The following is a 25,787-nucleotide window of genomic DNA, read 5'->3' as shown; positions in this document are numbered from 1 at the left end:
TGCCTGTGTCCCTAGGACACAGAGCAACAAGACTCGGCAGGAGGGCCTGTGATTGGCCCTCCTGATCACATGACGGCTGTGTCCAATCACAGCCGTCATGTAATGTCAATACAGCCGTTGTAACGGCTTCGATCTCTTCTCCTCCTGACAGATCCTGTCAGTGAGTAGAAGAGCAGAGGATCGATTCTGCAGCCGGGGTGATCAGTGAGTATTTCTAATTACTCACTGATCACAGGGGGGGTCTGTGCTGGTAATCAGATGATTGATTACCAGTGCAGCCCTGGGGGGAGGGGGTGCCACTAGAGCCACCAGGGATGCCCACCCATGACCACCAGGGATGCCCACCATGGCCACCAGGGATGGCAAACAGGGCTCAGAGAGCCTGCCAGTGGTGCCCCCCTATCAGTGCTGCCCACCAATGCCATCTATCAGTGCTGCCCACCAGTGCCCGTTATTGCCATCTATCAGTGCCGCCCACCAGTGCCCATTATTGCCCACCAGTGCTGCCTATCAGTGCCCATCAGTGCCCCCCATCAGTGCCGATCAGTGCCGCCCATCAGTGCCGCCTATCAGTGCCCATCTGTGCCCATCAGTGCCGCCGATCAGTCCCCATCAGTGCTGCCTATCAGTGCCCACCAATGCTGCATATCAGTGCTATCTATCAGTGCCACATATCAGTGCCCATCAGTGCTGCATATCAGTGCCACCCCATCAGTGCCACCCCATCAGTGCCACCCCATCAGTGTCTCCTCATCAGTGCCTGTCAGTGCGGCGTCATCAGTGCTCATCAGTGCAGGAAAAAACATATCTATTTACAAAATTTTATAACCTAAACAAAAAAACTTTTTTTTTTTTTTTCAAACTTTTCGGTCTTTTTTTATTTGTGCACCAAAAAAGAAAAAACCTGGCAGTGATCAAATACCACCAAAAGAAAGCTCTATTTGTGGGGAAAAAATGACATAAATTTGGTTTAGGTACAGTGTTGCATGACCGCGCAATTGTCATTCAAAATGCAACAGCGCTAAAAGCTGAAAATTGGTCTGGGAAGGAAGGGGGTTTAAGTGCCCTGTATTGAGGTGGTTAAAGAACAGAAAATTCACAAAACAGCAATTTCCTTCGCAGGGGGTTCCACCATTACTGTATATTTGTTAAATTTAAATTCAGCCTCCTGGCTTACTCACATGCCATATGGCTGCTTCAGGCCTCACGCCTAGGCCTTAGGTCTGCTCCTCAGACCAACACAAGTATCCTCCCTCCCTCTCTCTCTCTCTCTCTCCCTCTCTCTCCCTCTCTCTTTCTCTCTCTCTCCGGTTTGTTGTGCATAGGGCAGCCCTTTGAAATGAAAGGGCTGCCCTATGTGTGTAGTGTAAAAACGCAGCACAAAAAATGCATGTTCACGTAATTCTAGGTGTGAACCTAGCCTCAAAAAAGTGCATGAGCAACTTTGCCTCATTGGTCACACATGGGACGCAAAACGGCGCAGAAACGCGATGCGATCTCACATATGTTCACACAACAATAAACGTGAATGCAGCCTAAAAGTCACTGAGTGGCTTTACAGCTGCCCAGATCACTTTTAGACCCCATTCACACTTTGCGTTTCCTAAACAAGTGACAAAACACTTAGGAAATACATGCTTGTTTTAGAAATGTGTGAAAAAAATGCTGCAAATGTGCATCACACTTGCAATGCTATTGGCAGTCCAAATGCAATTAGCAGAGGCATGGTTTGTCGTGTCAGTTAGCAGACGCATGGTTTGTCGTGTCAGTTAGCAGACGCATGGTTTGTTGTGTCAGTTAGCAGACGCGTGGTTTGTCATGTAGAAAACGAGTTACAAATATGCCAAAATGTGTGTTAAAAAACACGCAATGCAATACAAAAAAGTGCAGGAGCTTCTTATTATGTTTTTCTTGCATAGGGTAGCCCATTCAATTGAAAGGGCTGCTCTATGCATGACGTGCGGAAACATGCAAAATATGCAAGCGGGAACGGCCTTACATGAAAGCCGATCACCGGCTTGAAAAAAAAAAAGGTAGAGAGCTTGTTTTAACCACTTGAATACCAGGACAGTTGTAAAGAAACCTTGGTGTGTATTATTTTATGTATTTATTTATTAGTATCTCTTAGATTGTAAGCTCTAACGAGCAGTGCCCTCTGATTCCTACTGTATTAAAGTGTATTGTATTTGTACTGTTTACCCTTTAAGTTGTAAAGCGCTGCGTAAACTGTGGGCACTATATAAATCCTATATAATAATAATAATATTTGTTTATTGGTATTTATTTAGAACAAAAAAAATCCTTATTTCAAACATATCAGAAGCCTTTATTTGGAAATTCAGTGACTGTAAGATTGTTCAAAATAATGAAATTTTGGACTCCAGGAGTCCCTTTAATTTCATGTGTTAAGAGAGCTTGCCCCTTTAAGAGAGACCCCACTCTGACTGCATAAAGGTAGCGGATTGCATTTCGTAAGGGCAGCACCCACTTTCCCCACGCCCTCGTCTTCGCTATTGGCCTGAAATCTGCAGGGTGTGAGCTCATTATGAAGGATGTGGGCATGGCCAGGGCTCTGCAGAAGTAAGTGTGACATCTAGAAATGCTGAGAGTGCTGGAGAGGGGCTGAGGAATTCATCATCTGTATAGGAGGAGGAGGAGGGGGCTGAGTGCCTTGAGGACAGTGATCTCATATATGGAGGAAAGAAGGGAGGCAGCCACAACAACAGCATAGGGACCCTGCATGAGTGCACCAGGATAGCAGCACCACCCGAGCAACAGGAGCAGACACTAAGGGGCCAACCGCAGCTGGAGCCTCGCCAACCATCATGGAGGATGACACAGAGAAGAGCCCCCCAGATGGAGCTTATGGTAAGATGCCTTTGTGATAGTATATACTGCCTGGATGTAAATACAACTCCTGGTCGTACTCCGACAATTGACGTATCGTATTGTGCAGTCCATTGTGTTGGGACTTCATGCATCTCCCTTTAACCCTGCTCCCCCCTCCCTTTATCTTTTCCCATTACCTCAATAAAGGAGCCTATAACTACCCACAACTCCGGACCAGTAACTCTATAATCATGGCTGCCTCTACCTATATCCCCTCCCATTAACGCAGTAGGGCTTATGTTGGCGGGCGTTGTTTTTCTGCCTTAGAAAAGCACGTCAACAAAATCACATTGACTTTAATTGAGCAGTGCCCATGGGAGTTCAGACCTGTTTCGCGTTGTACTGCATTTGTTTGGAAGTTCTTTTAAATTACCAGCATTTAAAAATATTTTCTTCATGTTTAGTTGTAATCATGCTTATCACTACCTTAAAATCCTCCCATTATCGCAAAAGTGATACCTATAACTCGTCCCTCTAAATCAATAATGATACTTATCGCTACCTATTACGCCTCCCATCACCTTAATAGGGATGCCTATCACTACTTATACCTCTTCCCCTTACCCCAATAGTGCATTCTATTAATATAACTCCTCCCCTTACCTCAATATTAAATACTATCACTACCTATAACTCCTACAGCTCCCCAATAACAGACCCTATCACTACCTATATCTCCACCTATTACTTTAATATTATTGAAACCTATCACCACCTATAACTCCCCCCACCCCCCCCATCAATAATGGTGCAGATCACTACCTATACCTCTCCTCCTATTATTTTAAAAATGAAGCCTATCAGTACCTATAACTCGTCCCCAGGCATCAGTGGTAGAAATAAATGTCAAGATGACAGTATTCAGTGGCAGTTATAAATGCCTGAGCATCAGCAACAGTATTAAATACCTAGGCGTCAGTGATCAGTGGGAGTAATAAATGCCTAGGCATGAGTGGTCAGTGGGAGTAATAAATGCCTAGGCGTCAGTGGTCAGTTGGAGTAATAAATATCTAGGCATCAGTGGTCAGTGGGAGTAATAAATGCCTAGGCATGAGTGGTCAGTGGGAGTAATAAATGCCTAGGCGTCAGTGGTCATTGGAGTAATAAATACCTAGGCATCAGTGGTCAGTGGGAGTAATAAATGCCTAGGCATGAGTGGTCAGTGGGAGTAATAAATGCCTAGGCGTCAGTGGTCAGTTGGAGTAATAAATGCCTAGGCGTCAGTGGTCAGTGGGAGTAATAAATACCTAGGCATCAGTGGTCAGTGGGAGTAATAAATACCTAGGCGTCAGTGGAAGTAATAAATGCCTAGGCGTCAGTGGTCAGTGGGAGTAATAAATGCCTAAGCGTCAGTGGTCAGTGGGAGTAATAAATACCTAGGCATGAGTGGACAATGGGAGTAATAAATGCCTAGGCGTCAGTGGTCAGTTGGAGTAATAAATGCCTAGGCGTCAGTGGTCAGTGGGAGTAATAAATACCTAGGCATCAGTGGTCAGTGGGAGTAATAAATACCTAGGCGTCAGTGGAAGTAATAAATGCCTAGGCGTCAGTGGTCAGTGGGAGTAATAAATGCCTAAGCGTCAGTGGTCAGTGGGAGTAATAAATACCTAGGCATGAGTGGACAATGGGAGTAATAAATGCCTAGGCATCAGTGGTCAGTGGAAGTAATAAATGCCTAGGCATCAGTGGTCAGTGGGAGTAATAAATGCCTAGGTGTCAGTGGGAGTAATAAATACCTAGGCATCAGTGGTCAGTGGGAGTAATAAATGCCTAGGCATCAGTGGGAGTATTAAATGCCTAGGCGTCAGTAGTCAGTGGGAGTAATAAATACCTAGGAGTCAGTGGGAGTAATAAATGTCTAGGCATCAGTGGTCAGTGGGAGTAATAAATGCCTGGGCATCAGTGGTCAGTGGTAGTAAAAGATGCTCAGACGTCAGTAGTCAGTACTAAATGCCCGGAATCAGTGGTAGTACTAAATGCCCGGCCATCGATAGTCGGTGGGAGTAATAAATGGTCATATGTCATCAGTCAGTAGAGGTAATAAATGCTCCAGTGTTAGTAACCAGTGAAATTAATAAATGTCTCTGCAATCAATTAAAGGAATGGTGCTCCATCACTGGTGCCAGTGGTCAGTGGGAAGAATGGTGCTCCATTATTGGTGTCAGTGGTCCATGACAGGAATGGTGCTCTTTTATTGTTATCAGAGGTTATAGAGAGGAACGGTGCTTCATTAGCGGTGTTCAGTGGTCAGTGGGAGTAATAAATACCTAGGCATGAGTGGACAATGGGAGTAATAAATGCCTAGGCATCAGTGGTCTGTGGAAGTAATAAATGCCTAGGCATCAGTGGTCAGTGGGAGTAATAAATGCCTAGGTGTCAGTGGGAGCAATAAATACCTAGGCATCAGTGGTCAGTGGGAGTAATAAATGCCTAGGCATCAGTGGGAGTATTAAATGCCTAGGCGTCAGTAGTCAGTGGGAGTAATAAATACCTAGGAGTCAGTGGGAGTAATAAATGTCTAGGCATCAGTGGTCAGTGGGAGTAATAAATGCCTGGGCATCAGTGGTCAGTGGTAGTAAAAGATGCTCAGACGTCAGTAGTCAGTACTAAATGCCCGGAATCAGTGGTAGTACTAAATGCCCGGCCATCGATAGTCGGTGGGAGTAATAAATGGTCATATGTCATCAGTCAGTAGAAGTAATAAATGCTCCAGTGTTAGTAACCAGTGAAATTAATAAATGTCTCTGCAATCAATTAAAGGAATGGTGCTCCATCACTGGTACCAGTGGTCAGTGGGAAGAATGGTGCTCCATTATTGGTGTCAGTGGTCCATGACAGGAATGGTGCTCTTTTATTGTTATCAGAGGTTATAGAGAGGAACGGTGCTTCATTAGCGGTGTTCAGTGGTCAGTGAAAGCAGTGGTGCTCCATCATTGGTGTCAGTGAGAAGAATCCATCAGTGATGTTCAGTGGCCACTGGCCAGTAAGAAGGATGGTGCTCCATCATTGGTGTTCAGTAGTCAGTAAGGAGAATGGTGCTCCATCATTAATATCAGTGATCATTGGAAGGAATAGTGCTGTTATTGGTATACAGTGCATCCAGGAAGTATTCACAGCACTTTACTTTTTCCACATTTTGTTATGTTACAGCAGCCTTTCTCAACCATTTCAACACAGGGGGACCCTTGAAATAAATTTCTGGCCTCGGGGAACCCCTGCTAAAAATTAAAAATCTATAACTCATGACACATTAGTGTGACAGTTAGTGGAAAGAATGCTCCTTACTCTTGTCATCATTGGGAAGAATTACCCCCTTACAGAGAGCTAAAAGGAACAATGTTGTCATTGGGAACTTATCTGAGAGGCAGAAATTGCCCATTGCTCAAGGAACCCGTAACAACCTCAGGAGGAACCTTAGGGTTCCACGGAACCCTGGTTGAGAAACCCTGTGTTAAAGCCTTATTCCAAATTGGGTTAAATTCCTTATTTTCCTCATAATTCTACAAACAATACCCCATAATGTGAAAAAAATGATATTAAACCCGCGCTTAATTAATGTGTACTAATACTACCTGCAGCTGCTGCTCACTTAGGAAAAGACCAAGGAAACAATAGGATATTTTAAGACAGCGCTACCAGACATATAAAAATAAATATAAAGTGTACTAAAAATGTAAACTGGATGATTAGGTATTAATAATATTAGTAAAGTGCATCAGTGATAGAAATATGATATCATACAATCACATAATTATTTAAAGTGCAGAAAAAAGTATTATATATAAAATGCCAAATGTGCAAAAAAGTGCAAAAAATATATAAAGTGCTGTCCAAAGATTGTATACAGTCCACTTGAATCAAATAAGCTGCTGAATGACGTGCTCCACACAAAAAGTGCTTCCAAAGAACCCTTTTGGGGATCCACTCACCAGACTTAGGAGAACTCTGAGCCTTATATATATATATATATAACCAGCTACACCTCCGAATCGACCTCCAGCTTCAGATGCAGGATATTAGACAGCCTTGGTGTCCCCAGAATATCTATAAAGATGAGCCTTCAATATACCTCCAATCACCTCTGAAACTCCTCCATGCTTAAAATCTCAAACAAAAGAGGGAAGGAGCCGAGAATAGTGAAGCCCGTAGGGTGATTTTATTATAAAAAGTATTAAAAAGCTACTCACAAACATAAGAAATGTATCAGCATTTTATACAGATCAGTAGTCACAGTAAGCCGATCCACGTCTCCAAGTCTGGTGAGTGGATCCCCAAAAGGGTTCTTTGGAAGCACTTGGCACTTTTTGTGTGGAGAATGTCATTCAGCACCTTGTTTGATTCAAGTGGACTGTATACAATCTTTACACTGCACTTTATATATTTTTTGCACTTTTTTGCACATTTCGCACTTTATATGTAATACGTTTTTATGCACTTTAAATAATTATGTGATTGTATGATATCATATTTTCTATCACTGATGCTCTTTACTAATATTATTAATACCTAATCATCCAGTTTACATTTTTAGTGCACTTTATATTTATTTTTATACGCCTGGTAGCGCTGTCTTAAAATATCCTATTAATACCCCATAATGACAAAGTGAAAGAAGCTTGTTTGAAATGTTTGCAAATGTATTAAAAATAAGAGAGGAAACAATCCCAAGTACGTAAGTATTTACAGCCCTTGCCATGACACTCAAAATTGAGCTCAGGTGCATCCTGTTTCCACTGATCATCCTTGAGATGTTTCTACAACTTGATTGGAGTCCACCTGTGGTAAATTCAGTTGATTGGACATGATTTGGAAAGGCACACACCTGTCTATGTAAGGTCCCACAGTTAACAGTGCATGTAAGAGCCATCAAGTTTAAGGAATCGTCTGTAGACCTCCGAGACAGGCTTGTATCGAGTCACAGATCTGGGGAAGGGTACAGAAAAATGTCTGCAGCATTGAAGGTCCCAATAAGAACAGTGGCCTCCATCATCCATAATTAGAAGAAGTCTGGAACCACCAGGACACTTCCTAAAGCGGGCCACCCAGCCAAACTGAGCAAACGGGGGAGAAGGGCCTCAGGGGGGAGGTGACTAAGAACTGATGCTCCCCATCCAACCTGATGGAGCTTGAGAGAGACGTCCTGCAAAGAAGAATGGGAGAAAATGCCCAAAAATAGGTGTGCCAAGCTTGAAGCATCATACTCAAAAAGGCTTGAGGCTTTAATTGGTGCGAAAGGTTCTTCAATACAGTATTGAGCAAAGGCAGTGATAACAATGTACATGGGATTTCTTACATTTTTTATTTTTAAAACAAACTTCTTTTACGTTGTCAGGGATATTGTTTGTAGCATTTTGAGAATCATTTGTACTTAGTGGTCAGTGGGAGGAATGGTGCCCCATCATTTGTGTTCAGTGGCACTTACCACTTTGCAGGCTCCATGTCTGGCACATCTTCTCATCGTGACACCACAGAAAAGATTCTACAGACACCATTGGGCAGGAGACCACTCTGTCTGTGAGAGATCACTCTTCGTTCTAGTGCCCAGCACGCACTGCCATTCTTCCATCAAGAAAGCGCTGCGCGCAGGACCCCCATATTGCAGGAGTCTGTTTTTGCCAATCAGCGGGCCATAACCAACATGTAGACCACAATTTGGGACCTCTGATATAACTCCTCACAATGCCTATCTCTACCTATAAAAGAGGAGGGAAATTTGGGACTTTAAATGAAGCACACAGCTATGAGGTGATGAAAAAATCAATGTATAATATCATGTTTATTAATACATTTACACATATTGTATTGCTCATTAATAACACATGGTACATGTATATACTCATATATATCTCCGCACCACCGTGGTGTGGGTGGTCTTAGTTAGAAACCTAGACCTCTCTGTAAAAATAAATGAATGTATCATGATTGTAAAAGCAAGTAATTGAGTAGACCGTAGTAATAGCTTAGCATCCAAAATAGCTCTACGCGTTTTGTGGGTTCTTTCCACTCATGAGGAGCTAATGCGGGGACAATATGCTTGTATCTGCAATAAAGTACATATAGATGTAGTCTGATGTTTAATACAAAGAACAAGAGGAAAAGGAAGAGAAAAAGGGTGAAAGAGAATCCCCCTGGTTACTTACAGGTCAGCTAAAGGTTCCAAATGGGGTGCTGGAAGCCAAAGACATGGTGGGGGAACTCATCTCCGGGAGCTGTGGCAGTGGCCAGCGGCATGAAGACAACACAAATAAAGGTGAATGGACTGCCATGGGAGTGGGGTGCCCATTGAAATTCAAACGTGGTGCAATGTGTGTCTCAAAGGACACTGTAGAGAGTAATAAAATATATGTCAATATAAAGTATTGCATGTCTGATCATTTAGTGAGGACTTCTCACCTGGGTTCACTCTTACTGACACCATGCTTTTGGGCTTCAGTCCTCACTAGATCATCAGACATGCTCTATTTACATTGAGGTATATTTTATTAATCTCTACAGAGTGTCCTTTGAGTCAGCGGTGACACCCGCTGCCATTCGCATCCGATCCTGTCCGTGAAATCCGGACGGATGGAAACCCTATTTTCCATCCGTCCAGGGGATCAGATCAGATGAGAGCGGACAGGCGGTCCGCTCTCATCCTATTCCCCCATAGAGAGCAGCGGGCTCTGATATCTCCTTCTCCGCATACAGAGCGGAGAGGGAGCTGTCACCTGCCTGCCGCCGATCCCCGCTGGGCAGCACGGAGTTCGCCGACGGAGGTGGACTGTGAGAAATAGCCCTAATAGACTGGATATGCCTCATACACCGACCTCTGTGCTTAGCAGATCAAGATCAGCTGTTCATCCTCCAGGGATAATAGTGGTATGGCAGGTCTGGAGACAGTGATGGGCTGGATCAGGTATCCGATCCCTTCCAAATTTCCTCAAATACAAAAAGAATGGGATCTAGCGCTCTCCGTCTGATCAAATACTTAATTATAAAATATTAAAAAACAGATAACATAAATATAACATAAACATAACATAACATAAAAAACAGATAAAATTATCCTTAGTTCAGATTGTAAATCCAAAAAAACAAGACAATTGAGCCACAGACAGTTGACGCGTTTCACGATTCAAGATGGCTTAATCATAACTCAAAAGGATCATTTTATCTTCATCCACTGGAGTGCGGTCAAACCTCTTTTCGTTTACATTGGTGGTGGTGATTGTCATTATTTTGGATTGGGATGTCCAACCAGCTGATATAGGTTTGATGGTCTGGTGTACACAGACATTTGGCCATATCGTATACCTTCATACCATTGTCTATTTCCCTATGAATAGCCTACTATTAGCTCAATAACTCCATGTATTATGTATATATGACCTATTTTGTTTAAGTAACACCACCTATTAAGTATACCTCCTCCTATTAATGATATGTAATTGCAAGCATGGCATGGCCCTAAGGTCTGTTGTGCGTTTTGGTATAAAATTTGACTATTTTTAATTTATTACTAAAAGGCGGTGTCTGAACTATCAATAGAATTATGACGCAGTGCCTCCAGCCGATTACGGCAAATAATTTAATATCTAAGAAAAAAAACCCAATTAATTTTGTTCAGACACTCATAGTATACCACGCAATTTTCCCAAGTTCTTTTTTTTATATCAGTTAATTTCTTTTTAAAAGCATATACCAATCTTAGTGAAGCAGTCTACAGTAGGGAATATATATATAAGAATATTTATTCGCAAGACATATTTTCACCATAAATGATCATACTTGAGTGACACAAAGAGATAACCTTACATAAAATACCAACTTAAAACGATAAATGCAACGTGATATTTAGCTAAACGATGAAGTAAAATAAAACAAGATTATGTTTTTCCCAGGTGTAGTATGAACCATACATTAATATTCTATATAATCAGACCACAATAGTCTGCGAATCACATGGCCGAAAGTCATTCCACTGCAGATGAAGTGAGAATAAGCCATGCAAAACGGAAGACGTAAAATTGCAAATAATGCGCTTAATCTGATATTAAAAAATGTTATAAAAACAAAAATCATCTCTTTAGAGAAAAATCTACATATGGTTTATACGGCTGGGATTGTACTTTCGTTACCCTTTAAATAGGAAATGTAAAACATTTAAGGAAGTACATAAACAATATTGAATAATAATCAAATAACAGCAAGGCATAATTACCATATTTAAAATGGCCGCTTAGCTTAGAATAGTAGTTACCAGGTTCCTTTAAGATGGCTGCATTTCCAAGATGGTGGCCAATTAGGGAGGAGCTTCTTTTGGCGTCCCTCAAAGGTTCAGATACATGGCAGATTGAAATGGAGTCGTCTGTGTAGATGAGTCTGTGCATGGCTGTTAGTAGTGTGTATGTTGTAAGTGTGATGTATATTGGGCAAGATATGATGTGTGTTGTGTTGTGTGTCCTATTACATCTCTGATTTCTTTTTATTTTGTGTTGAACAAAAGGGCAGTAAAAATTATCATAAGCCAAACCCAGTGGGAGGAACATTATTCCTATTGGTTGGAACATCTTATTCATTAACTGGTGATGTCATAGGGTGACACCTCTTGGTTAACCAGTATATTAAAATTAATTAAAGATTTCTCCATTTAAGACTATTATAAAAAAAAACATAAAATGTAATCATGCTCTCATCTATGACGTCCATTTAATCCACCAGGTATCTAAATAAAGATTAATCTTGGTAACACTATTCTAATATTTAATATATCTTACGTAATATATATATATATTGGATTTTACTTTTTAACCCAAGACTTTAATTAGTAGCAGTAAGAATTATATAGATACATACAGTTATATATATTGATACACAACAGCTTGTATGTGTAACTTTTTCTACACATGGTTTGTTTCCAATTGGAGTATTATCCATTTAAGGGATTATTATGTTAACAACAGTACATTTATGATTTGGACTGGATGATAAAATATGGGTGAAATTTCTGACCATTTGACACTACTATATGATAGAATATAATGTACTTCTCAGTAGGAGGTTGTCATAACATCATAGTTCCATAACACCTTTTGTATATGATGGGGCAGAGATATCAATTTATGATTTTCTGAAATTCATTTTGAGATTTGCAGTTCTCATCAATCTAAGTGACAATGTTTATTTGACTCCATGTAGATTCCAACAACCCTACCCCCCTGTTGGTTTATAGGTAAATGAATGATAGATTCTAGCCTTTGTCCGTTTCCGTTTGTTTGTCTCCTCATGATATAGACAATAGCTTATCCTGCTTGTGGATGGGTGAACACAGGTGTTATCCTGAAATTGAGTTTCGGCCATTGTGTGATAAAATGTCTCATGGCCGAACAAAGTTTTATGATCTTTCTGGTTTCTCTTATTCAAAGTTTAACCAACACAATTTCCTTTCGGGGGTAGATGGCACAGCTTCTCATCTCAACGTACAGGCAAACAAAACCATCTCAAACAATGGACGCAATGTGTGTTTCAAACTGAAAGAGTTTTGACTCAATATGTAGCAAGGTCAATGGGGGCCTCAAAGTTCACAATTCTTGACCTGTAATAATAAAAATTGTATTTCTATTTCGCACTGAAAGTTTAACAAATCCCCCCTCCTTGGAAAAAGTGTGAAAAAATGCCGTAGCCATTTGAAACATTTTTCCAAGGCAGACTCTTGAAGAAATAGGGCTTAAATCGGACTTTGACAGCTTTGTAGATAGGTATGGAATAGTTGAATGGGGTGTAGACACCTGCAAGTAGGTGTAGTGACTTCAGTAAACAAGCATGGTGACTCCGAGTGAGGTGTGGATCCAAGGGTTATCATCTGTTGGCCAGTGGAATGTGGATTTCTCCGGGCACTTTTGCCTTTGGCTGTCTTGACGGGTTCGTCTTGGTAGACCGGCCATCAGGGGTATCCCGGGTCCTTCACACTGTACCCCCCTTTGGGTGTCTCAGACACATCAGACTCTCGGTTTCCTGCTTACTTCCTGGATCTCTTAGTCCTATAAAGGGAAATGGATTCCATGAGAAAATGATACATACAGTTTTCAGCCATAACTTTTAGTTGAAATTTCAATGTGAGGTTGGTATCCTGAGCTTCCTCAGAGTCCTCCTTTTAGTCCATCGTGTGATCAGCCTTTTATCTGACCACCATGGGCGGTGAGACTATATATGCAACCCTTCCCAGGGGAGACTGACTTCTGGGGCTCATTAACATGGGGACGTATTCATCACCATGGATACCACACATTGAACAATTGAACAGTGATATACTATTTTGTTAGAATTTACCTTCTACTTGGGAGGAAAAAAAATATATAATATCCCCCCTTTGGGGCATCAATGCAATTCATGGTAGGCAACAAAACTACCTGACATTGAGGATTCTTCTTGGTTACCGTAATACCACCTTTAACCTCTTGACTTCATTACGTCATTAGGGTTTGATCCTCCTTGTATCACCGCCATTGGCGATTTTTCGAAATGTGCCCGCTTTGAGCGACCTGTTTGAGTCAGAGGGATGAAGTGACCACTGAAAAATAGGAGAGTAGTTATTATCTAACAACCAAGATCCCCCTGACAGGGATTTTCAGGATCCTCAATACTGTGACCTGGGGATAAAATGGTGTTAGAACCTCTGTCTCCTATGCATCCATTCAGTGTGTCCCTCTGATCCCTTGCTATTTGGGCATTTAAGGATTTTGTGGCCTTTGGCTGGCCACAAGATTTGTTCCTAAAGAGGAATTATTTTAGTTCGGGCTACAGTGCCCTGAGTGAACCAAGTGATCATCCGATCCACCTTGGCATCTATTCTGCTGAAAAACCTTTTCAGAAATTGAATTATTGGCTTTTTTTTTTTTTTTTTATATATATATATTTGGCTCCGCTTCCTGCGGTGCCTATGTCTCTCGGGTACAGACAGATGGGACAGATCCCTATCAGAACCATTCGCTCGGTTCTGGCGGGGTCTGGGCCTTAATGTCTCCATCTTCCCGAGGATTTTGGGGAGCCCTAAGATGGGGAAAATCCCTATTTATTTGTGGGGTCCCCCCTCTTGTTGAGGATATTTGGCATAGCGAGGATTTCCATCCTCAAGGGTGAATTGGGCTCTTTGGGGATGCTCCCTGGAGATTCTTTGAACCCTTGGGTCCTGTCCCCTTGGAAAGAAATCCTAAAATGGCCTCTGTTCCCCCCTCCTTATTTGTGGGGTGTCCGGTGTCCTCCTTGAGGTATCCGGTATAAAATCTTGCACTTTTTTTTTTTTTTTTACTTATTTATTTATTTATTTTTTTTTTTTAGTGTTAAGGTTGAGGAGAAAGGTGTGTTTCTGCCACAATTTTGGTGACAGGCTCACGCCTTTCTTTGTTCACTGGTCTGTTGGATGGAGTGCAAATTGTCGCTCTCTTTTGCCAACCATTCCAGTGAACACCCCAACTTGTAGTCCCTGGCCAAACTTATTTTTATGTACCTGGCCGATGCCTCAAAGCACAGGGTTTTAAATTCTGGATGGTTGTACTCAGACTCCTCCATTGAAGGGTGTTAGGCACTTTTGAGTACAGTACAGCAAAAATTCAGTGGGCTTTGGTGCTGTGTACATTTTAAATTATATATAGCAGCTCTAGCAGCGTTAAGGATTTTTTTTTTTTATGTGAGGGCCGACTTTTAAATTACATCCTTGAGGCACAACACAGAAAGGCTGTTTTCATAGGCCTCAAAATGATTAGTAATATCTAAGGACCCTGTCTTAATAAAAATCGGGACAGTACTCTTTTAAAACAAACTTTTTAAATTCTAGAGGTGTATGGTATCTTTTTAGGGGTGCTAGTCTTTTTGCGGTGACCTGATATGACTCATACCTAGTTATGCATGGCTGCCCAATTTCTGCCCTCCTATCTTAGGAATATGGCTGGGGTAGGACGTGGACTCTTTGCCTGACTCTCCCCCCCTTGTCTGGGTCATAACCATCAGACTGGGAGTCATATCTGGGTCTAATTAATTACTTCATTTTATTTATAATGCAGGACTGATAAGCAGTACCCTTTTGTATGGACACCATAACCTTTTTGAACTTTCCTATTTATTTATTTATGAATTCCTGTCCTTACTGGAACTGTTACATTTTTATTTTTATTTATTTATTTATAAATTTTCCACTGCTGGTTACTCGGCAACTTAATTTTTAACTACTGGTTACTCGGCAACTTCCGCTATTAAAAAAAAAAACATTTTTCCTTGCTCAAAACTTCCTACTTATTGCATTAATCGTTTACATTGTTCTTTCAAAGGGTTGCTTATATTACAGCTTTCTGAATAAAACTTCTGCCACAGTTCTACTTTTTCCTGCAGTTTCACGCTACATCCTCTTAACTTATGTGTCCCAATAGAGGTCACTTTCACCTGCTCAAGGAGGTTCCTTATCTCACTTCTTATTATTTGGAGTGGAGATTAGAACTTTACTAAATTCCTTTTTGCTGAGCCTTATGGTGCAGTTCCTCACAGAGATACAGTAAGATTGGCCATGATTCTAAAAGTATGTGATCACGCTTACTGACGTCTTTGGGGTTAGAGAAGCTTTCGGTGAGTTCATACATCAGGTTTTCCCCTACCCACGTCTGGTGCCCATTTTCAGCCCGACTTTTTCTGAGGATTTTGGTATGACTCCAACTAGCCTATACATACACCACCATTTTAGACTCAGAGAGGTGTCTCTACATATTCTATATCTGTGCCGAATCTACTGGGGCTGTGGGATTAACATCTAGCCAGAGTTGGCAGCGTGAACCTTACCTTATGTAGACATTTTAGGGCATTACTATTAATATTCACAATTAAATAATTAAAAAAAAAATTATTAAAAAAAAATTCTCTTTTTTTTTTTTTTTTTTTGCAAAGTTATTAATTATGTCACCATGATCAAAATTATGATTGGCATATGTAAGAAATCAATGATATCTCAGCAGTGCCTCCATTTAATATGTTGTGCGTTTTGGTATAAAATTTGACTATTTTTAATTTATTACTAAAAGGCGGTGTCTGAACTATCAATAGAATTATGACGCAGTGCCTCCAGCCGATTACGGCAAATAATTTAATATCTAAGAAAAAAAACCCAATTAATTTTGTTCAGACACTCATAGTATACCACGCAATTTTCCCAAGTTCTTTTTTTTATATCAGTTAATTTCTTTTTAAAAGCATATACCAATCTTAGTGAAGCAGTCTACAGTAGGGAATATATATATAAGAATATTTATTCGCAAGACATATTTTCACCATAAATGATCATACTTGAGTGACACAAAGAGATAACCTTACATAAAATACCAACTTAAAACGATAAATGCAACGTGATATTTAGCTAAACGATGAAGTAAAATAAAACAAGATTATGTTTTTCCCAGGTGTAGTATGAACCATACATTAATATTCTATATAATCAGACCACAATAGTCTGCGAATCACATGGCCGAAAGTCATTCCACTGCAGATGAAGTGAGAATAAGCCATGCAAAACGGAAGACGTAAAATTGCAAATAATGCGCTTAATCTGATATTAAAAAATGTTATAAAAACAAAAATCATCTCTTTAGAGAAAAATCTACATATGGTTTATACGGCTGGGATTGTACTTTCGTTACCCTTTAAATAGGAAATGTAAAACATTTAAGGAAGTACATAAACAATATTGAATAATAATCAAATAACAGCAAGGCATAATTACCATATTTAAAATGGCCGCTTAGCTTAGAATAGTAGTTACCAGGTTCCTTTAAGATGGCTGCATTTCCAAGATGGTGGCCAATTAGGGAGGAGCTTCTTTTGGCGTCCCTCAAAGGTTCAGATACATGGCAGATTGAAATGGAGTCGTCTGTGTAGATGAGTCTGTGCATGGCTGTTAGTAGTGTGTATGTTGTAAGTGTGATGTATATTGGGCAAGATATGATGTGTGTTGTGTTGTGTGTCCTATTACATCTCTGATTTCTTTTTATTTTGTGTTGAACAAAAGGGCAGTAAAAATTATCATAAGCCAAACCCAGTGGGAGGAACATTATTCCTATTGGTTGGAACATCTTATTCATTAACTGGTGATGTCATAGGGTGACACCTCTTGGTTAACCAGTATATTAAAATTAATTAAAGATTTCTCCATTTAAGACTATTATAAAAAAAAACATAAAATGTAATCATGCTCTCATCTATGACGTCCATTTAATCCACCAGGTATCTAAATAAAGATTAATCTTGGTAACACTATTCTAATATTTAATATATCTTACGTAATATATATATATATTGGATTTTACTTTTTAACCCAAGACTTTAATTAGTAGCAGTAAGAATTATATAGATACATACAGTTATATATATTGATACACAACAGCTTGTATGTGTAACTTTTTCTACACATGGTTTGTTTCCAATTGGAGTATTATCCATTTAAGGGATTATTATGTTAACAACAGTACATTTATGATTTGGACTGGATGATAAAATATGGGTGAAATTTCTGACCATTTGACACTACTATATGATAGAATATAATGTACTTCTCAGTAGGAGGTTGTCATAACATCATAGTTCCATAACACCTTTTGTATATGATGGGGCAGAGATATCAATTTATGATTTTCTGAAATTCATTTTGAGATTTGCAGTTCTCATCAATCTAAGTGACAATGTTTATTTGACTCCATGTAGATTCCAACAACCCTACCCCCCTGTTGGTTTATAGGTAAATGAATGATAGATTCTAGCCTTTGTCCGTTTCCGTTTGTTTGTCTCCTCATGATATAGACAATAGCTTATCCTGCTTGTGGATGGGTGAACACAGGTGTTATCCTGAAATTGAGTTTCGGCCATTGTGTGATAAAATGTCTCATGGCCGAACAAAGTTTTATGATCTTTCTGGTTTCTCTTATTCAAAGTTTAACCAACACAATTTCCTTTCGGGGGTAGATGGCACAGCTTCTCATCTCAACGTACAGGCAAACAAAACCATCTCAAACAATGGACGCAATGTGTGTTTCAAACTGAAAGAGTTTTGACTCAATATGTAGCAAGGTCAATGGGGGCCTCAAAGTTCACAATTCTTGACCTGTAATAATAAAAATTGTATTTCTATTTCGCACTGAAAGTTTAACAGGTCTGATGCACACAGGTGCATGAGGCTGTGCAGTGTAAATAGTGGGCGCGTGGGCGGAAATCATTGGATGCAGACAAGACACGTTTAGACATTTACGTCCGTCACATGTTTTACAATTGGCATTCACCCGTGTATAGCTAGCATACAACCATTGCTATTCATTACTAGGGGTGGCTGTATGCTGTGTCTCCCAATAGTGGGAAAACACCCAAAAATTCACATTCCATGGCCTTATACACATATGTACATAGGGCCTAATAGTTTGAGAGGGTGTCAGGTCATGGAGATTGGCTACGCTTACCTGTCAGCTGCTTTCCATTGCAAGTGTAGTGAATAAATGATTCATGGCTTATTTTAGCAACCTCAGCAGTTTGTTCTTACAAAACAATATTCTTTTTAATTAGACTAGAGTTCAGTTAGTTCTTAACATCTTGGTTTAAAAAAAGAATACACTTTGTGGTTACACCACGCGTTTCGTAATACGGACTGAACACAATTCAAGTAAAATTATTTTGCGCTCACACCCAGTCTATTATTAAAGTGGAACTTCACTCTCTCAATCAACATTGGATTATTTTTATCCCTTTTGCTGCTAGCATTAGTAAATAGATAGGAAAGTATATCGCGCGTTTCTATTATTATTATATAGTATTTATATAGCGATGACAGTTTACGCAGCGCTTTACAACTTGAGGGTAGACGGTACAAATACAATACACTTTAATACAGTAGGAATCAGAGGGTCCTGCTTGTTAGAGTTTACAATCTAAGAGGGACGGTCAAGAGATACAAGAGGTAATAACTGTGGGGGATGGGCTGATGGAGAAAATAAAAGTACAGTTGTTAGGTGGATGCCAGATAGGTTTCACTGAAGAGATGTGTTTTCAGAGATCGTCGGACAGATGGGGGTAGATCATTCCAGAGGATGGGAGAAGCACGGGAGAAGTCCTGGAGGAGAGCATGGGAAGTGTTTACAAGGGACCTAGAGAGCAGGAGGTCCTGGGAGGAACGAAGCGAACGAGTTGGTTAGTATTTTGAGACCAGATTAGTGATGTAACTGGGCGCCAAGTTATGGATGGCTTAACTTGAATTTAATTCGTTGGTTGAGTGGAAGCCAATGGAGGGATTGGCAAAGAGGGATAGAGTGTACTTCTACGGGAATAAAAACGCTCCAAAAAAGCCCAAATCTGCCTGATTTGAGCTACAAAAAAAAGCTTCAGAACTTTTTGAGCTTCAGACGTTTGGCTTCAGGCGACCTGGAGTGGAGATGTGAACCATCTCCAAAGAGAATGATTGATTTTTTTCTCCTCCAGCGTTTTGTAGCTTCGAGCCTCAAGCTTCAAAATGCTCAAAAAAATGCTCAGGTGTAAAAGGGGCCTTAGAGCAGAAAATCGCCCAAAAACGCCTAGATGTGAACAGAGCCTAAACTTCACCACCTCTAAACTCCTGAAAACACCCTGCAGTGTGTATGGCTAACAGACTGTATATAGGCTAACATAGCATAGCATAATAATAATAACATAATATAACAAAACATAATAGGGCTAACAGAGGTAGAGGGGAGTTTAGAGGCAAGGAGAAAAAAACTTAAAAACCTATAGAAGCAGATCTTTTCAGGTGCAGTGTGTATGAGCTCTTATTGGTGGGAGGACCCCATCGCAGTAAATTAGAGCAAGAGTTGGAGAAGTTATGTCTTGACAGCTGGAGGGTGACAACATAAAGATCGTGGGAATAAGGAAGTAGAGGAGGCAATATTAGACAGGATTTTTCTAAAAGTACAAAGAAAACCTAGGAGTCTGCATATACTGTATTCTATTTAGTTGCTAAAATGTCTATAAATTCCAGCATTGTTTGCAAAGCCGTGCTATGCAGTACATGCCATAAGTTCATCATTTAAAATACAACTTTATGTAATTTAACCACTTAAGCCCCGGAGGATTTGGCTGCTTAAAGACCAGGGGGTTTTTTGCGATTTTTTACTGCGTGACTTTAACGGACAATTGCGCGGTCGTGCGACGCTGTACCTAAAGGAATTTGACATCCTTTTTTCCCCACAAACAGAGCTTTCTTTTGGTGGTATTTGATCACCTGTGCGATTTTTACTTTTTGCGCTATAAACAAAAAAAGAGCGTAAATTTTGCAAAAATAACAATATTTTTCACATTTTTTTATATGAAATTCCCCCCCAAAAAAATTTACAAATCAAAATTGTTTAACATTTTTGGCCAATTTGTTTTCTGCTACCTATGTTTGGTAAAAAAAAAATCGCAAAAAGCGTATTTTGATTGGTTTGCGCAAAAGTTATTGCGTTTACTAACTAAGGGAAAGATTTCTGTCATTTTTGGTGGTTTTTTTTTTTTACGTGTAATGGCGGCGATCTGCGTTTTTTTTGTGGTACTGCGACATTGCAGCGGACAGATCGGACCCTTGACTGACATTTTTGACACTTTTGGGGTTACCAGTGACATGACTGCAGTATTCAGTGCTATACATATGCACTGTTACTGCAAAATGACACTGGTAGTGAAGGGGTTAACTTTATTTGAGAGGGAGGGGCTGTGTGTGTCCCTAGGGGGCGTGATTCTAACTGTGATTGGCTGTGGCTTGAGCTGTAGAAACAGTGATCAATGGTCCTACATAGTAGAACCGTGTGATCACTGTTTCTACACAGGGGAGAATGACAGGTGGCTTGTTTACACTACCCGCTTGACTTTCTCTATCTGCAGCGACGATCGCACGTGTGACCGGCAGACATCGGGTCCGCCGGTCACACGTGCGGGGGGGTCCGTGACCACGCGGGAGCGCGCCTCCGGGGGCGCGCGCTCGCTCCCTAGACCCTCACAGGCTAGCGACGTAGATCTACGTCACTCTGCCTGTGAGGGGCTGACTGCCGCAGTAAATATACTATGAGCAGTCGGCAAGTGGTTAAATGTAACTATATTGCTACACTTAGACCACATTTACACTAGTCCGACTTGGACCTCGACTTGTCAGGTACGTCACGATCCCATTGTGCGGTACAGGAGCCGTTCTAATAGGAGCGACACAAGTCGCTCCGACTTAGAAAAAGGGTCCTGTACTACTTCGGGGCGACCTGGAGGCGACTTGCATAGACATTCATTTTATGAAGTTCGTGCAAGTCACGCCGAAGTCGCGCTGCACTCGACTTCACAGGCCGCCCCCGAAGTCGGAGCGACGTAGTGTGAACCGGCACTTAGAGGCGTCTCACTTTTCTTTTATACTCTGTAGCTCCTGCTGGATTTTGCTTCTAATCCCCTTGTGGAGGCGCCATTTGTGGATAGACATTTTATGGTTACACAACCTATCACATTGCTATAATCTTTTTATATGGACTATAAACTGAAGGATTTATGAATAAATGGTTGTAGAACGAATCATCTGAGTTTCCATTATTTCTTATGGGGAAATTTGCTTTGATATACGAGTGCTTTGGATTACAAGCATGTTTCCGGAACTAATTATGCTCACAATCCAAGGTTATACTGTACCTGGTACATCTTGGTATAGGGAGTATGTGATATAAGTTGCTCAATCCGGGCTGTTATGTGGGAGGCCACAGCTTTTGTACGCAATGACTCTAGTGACTCAGGCCAGTACAAAAGATGAAAAAGATGTGAGGGTGCTCATTTTAAATTATTGCAAACAGAGCAAACTGTGTGGCCTGGCAGTGAAATCCAATAAAATTCTGGGGTGCATCAACAGGGAGATCACCAGCAGGAGGAGATCCTGATTCCTCTATGTAGCTGTTTAGTTATCACTAAAGAATCACCAGCAGCAGAAATTGGGATTTGGTTCTCCTACATTGATCTTTAGTTATCCCCAGAGTTGTATAAAGTACTCGAAACCCATACTTGAGTAAAAGTACAAGTGCTCGATCAAAAAGTGACTTGAGTAGAAGTGGAAGTGCTCGATCAAAAAGTGACTTGAGTAGAATTACTAAAGTATTCAACATTTTTTGTACTTAAGTATTGCAAGTATTTTTTTTTTTTTAAATTTTGCTACTCAAGTACTGAAAGTAAAAGTACCAGTAGTTTTGAAAAAAAAAATTGCTACTCAAGTATTGAAAGTAAAAGTACAAGTACTGTGTTATGTAGTTATTAAAGAAAGAAGTAAAAAGTTTGAACATCTTATTGTTTTTTATTATTTCAAATGCAGCTTTTATTTATACATACAGTAGCTTTTATTTTCGTATACGCTGATAATACACATGTTTTGAGCTTCATGAAACCTGCCATCTACTGTTCTGGCAGTGGTAATTTTTATAATTGTAACGAGTAACTATGCAGCACAAAAAAAAATATCGGAGTAGAAGTATTGAATTCATTGAAATAATGTAGTGAAGTAAAAGTGGAAGTAGGAGAAAAAAATTATACTCTAGGAAAGTACAGATACCGCCTTTCAGTTCTTAAGTACAGTAGTGAAGTAGCTCTACTTAGTTACTATACATCTCTGGTTATCACTAGAGCGATCACCAACAGGAGGAAGGAGATCCTGATTCCACTATATAGATCTTTACTTATCACTAGAGAGATTATAATAAGGGGGAAGGAGGTTCTGATTCCCTTCTATAGATCTTTAGTTATAATGAGAGGGATCACCAGCAGGAGGAAGGAGATCCAAATTCTGCTATATAGATCTTTAGTTGTCACTAGGGGAAAACCAGCAGGAGGAAAGTGACTCTCGTTCCCCTATATCCAGTACAATAAATCTTTAGTTATCACTAGAATGATCACCAGCAAAAGGTAGGAGGTCCTAATTCCGCTATATAGATATTTAGTTATCACTAGAGGGATCACCAGAGGAAAGAAGAAGATTCGTATTCTCCTATATAGATCTTTACTTCACGTAGAATACTGTATCTATTTCTGGAGTCCCCATTTACAAAAAATCAATTTATGGGGGAAAAGTCAAGATATGGGCACAAAAATGGTGACAGCCTGAAGGATATAACATATCAGGGGAGACTGCAAGAACCTAAAGCGGAACTTCACTCTAAAAGGGAAGTTATGCGTTATGTCCTCATCCCCCCTCTTCTCCCAGTTGCAACACATTTTTTTTTGAGGAGCAGATACCTATTTTTGTCATGTACCTGGTTCCACTTCCACTGAAATTGCTTCCGTGATTCCAGCGAAAGTTCCCCCCACTTCCTGCCCGCAACCTTTCCAGACATGTCACAAACCCAAGGAGGCTGAGGGACCATTCACACAGAGTGGCAAAGTGAACCTGTAAGGAGTCACCACCAGCTTCCCTATTGGCACTTTTCCACTGCAAGCACCAGCTCGGCTCCACTCGGCCCTGCTTGGCTCGGTTTGGTTTTCCACTGCATGGTACCGCATGGTACGGTGTTGGAACGGTTGGATATGATTTGGTACGGTTTGCTTTTCCACTAATAGTAAGTGGGTGGGATAACAACGATTCTCTGACCAATCAGTGGCTAGTAGTGACAAACAGTCAAGGCTGCATGCAAAGGATTTTGGGATATGGTACAGTTACGGCCCTCTTGGAACCACAATCGAGGCGGTACTGTTTAAGCGAGCTGTACCGTTCGGTTCCATGCAGTGGAAAAGCACCGCCGTACCGTACCGAACCGTTCCATGCAGTACCATGCAGTGGAAAAGCGCAAAAGCAAGCCAAACCGTTCAGTTCCATGCAGTGGAAAAGCGCCATAAGTAAACATACCGGCACCAGGGAACCAAAGGCCAGTGTCATGGACATGCAATTGTGTCTGGTAGCTTACCTTTCCTCATGTCTGCATTAGAGGCCAGACTCTTCCTTCTGGCTGCTTTTATCATCTCTCTTCCCTGTTTGGCTCCACCCCAGGCCATTCCAGGAAGTCTATATTAACCAGCGCATTGCAGGTCTGCTTGGCTGTTCAACAGTGTTTGTTAGTTCTGTTCCTGTCTGCTGTGTGCTTGATCTACCTTTCTGTGTACCGAATTTGGCTTCTCTCCGACTACTCCTGTTTGCCTGTGACCCTGACCTTTGGCCTATTCCTTGGTTACCCTCGTCTGCCTGTTGTCCCGACCTCAGCTTACCCATCACTATCCTTTGTGTCCTGAGTGGCTGCTTCCCCTCTCTCCCTACGGAGCGTGATCCGGGGGACCCCAGGGGCCGTGACCTGGGCCCAGCTGCAGCCAAGTCCATCCTCACCACTAGAGGCTCTGGTGAACACCTGCTGGGTCTTAGACTCCGCGCACTGGGGAATCTTGGGCTCATGTTTCTGTCCATCCGCAGCAGACAGCTACTGGGTTCACTACCTTGCGGTGCACCCCTGCCTCCAACAGGGTTCAGTCGTCACCTGGCCACAGGTGACCTGACAGCCAGTGAAGAATGGTGAGGCAGAGGAATAACTAGAACCTTCAGGGCCCCCGATGCAAGAAACCATGAAGGGCCCCCCGGACTCCTAGCTGGGGTCCTTCCCTTCAAGTCTGGGGCTCTTCCCACTGGGGTCCTTTACTCTTGTTGCCGGGGGGCCCTTTATTACGGTCCTGCAGCGGAAACCTTTCACAAGTTCTGCAGTGGGCCCCCTTCCTGCCATCTTGGGGACTCCCCACGGTGGTGGAATGCCAGGGCCCGGCTGCAAGTGTGACCTTTGCGATCCTGGAAGTTCACCCACTCGTATCAGTAAATTAAAATTTTTGGTATTTTAATTATATTATTTTTTTATCATTTTATTTAATTTTTTTCCAATGTCACTGACTATGTCCAATCAGAAAAGGAAGGAGATTGTAAATTCCATATTTACCGACCCCTTCCTGGTTCCCTATTGTGCCACATCCCCTGCAGCAGCCGGCAGGAGAGGGAAGGGAGCATAGTGGGGGGGGGGGGGGGGGGGCAGGGGACCACACAGGGGCCCAAAGACAGCAGAACACAAGTGAACTGGATAGGAGGAGTGGCGGGGGCAGCATGCAGGAACCAATCTCCTCCATTTTCCTCCTGCAGCTACAGGAGGAAAAAGGAGGACAGTGATTTCTCTATATGCTGCCCCGCCGCCCCTCCTATCCAGGTGTACAGGGGAGCCGCACAGGCCCCCTGGAGCATGGGGCCCGTTTGCAATTACAACCCCTGTAGTTACGCCCCTGTGGTGAGGATGACGCTGGATCCCTGGACAAGTAAGCGCCCTTTTATTAAAAGTCAGTAGCTACAGTATTTGTAGCTGCTGCCTTTGATTTTTTTTTTTCGAACAGACTGAAAAACCTCTTTAAGGCCACCAACATTACGGATGGAGAAATTTTAATTGCGGACTATTGGTTTTCAGGTAGTTTCTGCCACAGCATCCGCAGCTACCTGCATCCCTGAACAATAAATGCATCTAATGCCATCACCGTTTGGCTGCTAATTCACCACTCAGCTTAGTCGATTTTTAAATCGTTTTTTTGTCAAGCCGAATCAAGTCGATTGACCACTTGGTCTTTTTCTGCTGTCACTCTTCTATGTTTCTACATCTTACACAGGACAGAAAGGTAAGTACAGTATATTCTGCTGAGAAAGATCAATTTATGACTGATTGGGTCCAAAAAAAGTAAAAGGCAGCAACAAATATTTTACAAGGAAAAACCTTTTGAGAGGCAGCTAGACAGCACTGAACACCAGCAGGGACAGTGTGAAGGACATATGCTCATGACTGGATTGTTGTGGGTCACAGTGACCGGCGCTGGGAGTTTTATTTGCTGCTGATTGTTACATTGACCTTTATATAGCTGGGGCTTCTGTGTGT

At 41.4% G+C, this 25,787-nt stretch overlaps 1 protein-coding gene across 2 annotated transcripts in view; it reads left to right on the top strand.

The window, feature by feature from the left end:
• The first annotated feature begins 2,520 nt into the window (after positions 1-2,520).
• Positions 2,521-25,787, top strand: part of SLC44A2 (solute carrier family 44 member 2 (CTL2 blood group)) — a 182,285-nt gene continuing 159,018 nt past the window's right edge. Inside the window, exon 1 of one of the 2 annotated variants that reach the window (XM_082254832.1) lies at positions 2,521-2,868. In XM_082254832.1, coding sequence (XP_082110958.1) covers positions 2,826-2,868 — 43 coding nt within the window. In that variant the 5' untranslated portion in view covers positions 2,521-2,825. The remainder of the gene's footprint in view (positions 2,869-25,787) is intronic. The other variant, XM_082254834.1, reaches the window with a different exon arrangement.

The sequence above is a fragment of the Pelophylax lessonae genome (genome assembly GCF_965119305.1).
Source record: "Pelophylax lessonae genome assembly, chromosome: 4".
NCBI lineage: Eukaryota > Metazoa > Chordata > Amphibia > Anura > Ranidae > Pelophylax > Pelophylax lessonae.
Note: the sequence above shows the minus strand (reverse complement) of the source record. Positions and strands in the feature narration are given on the sequence as shown.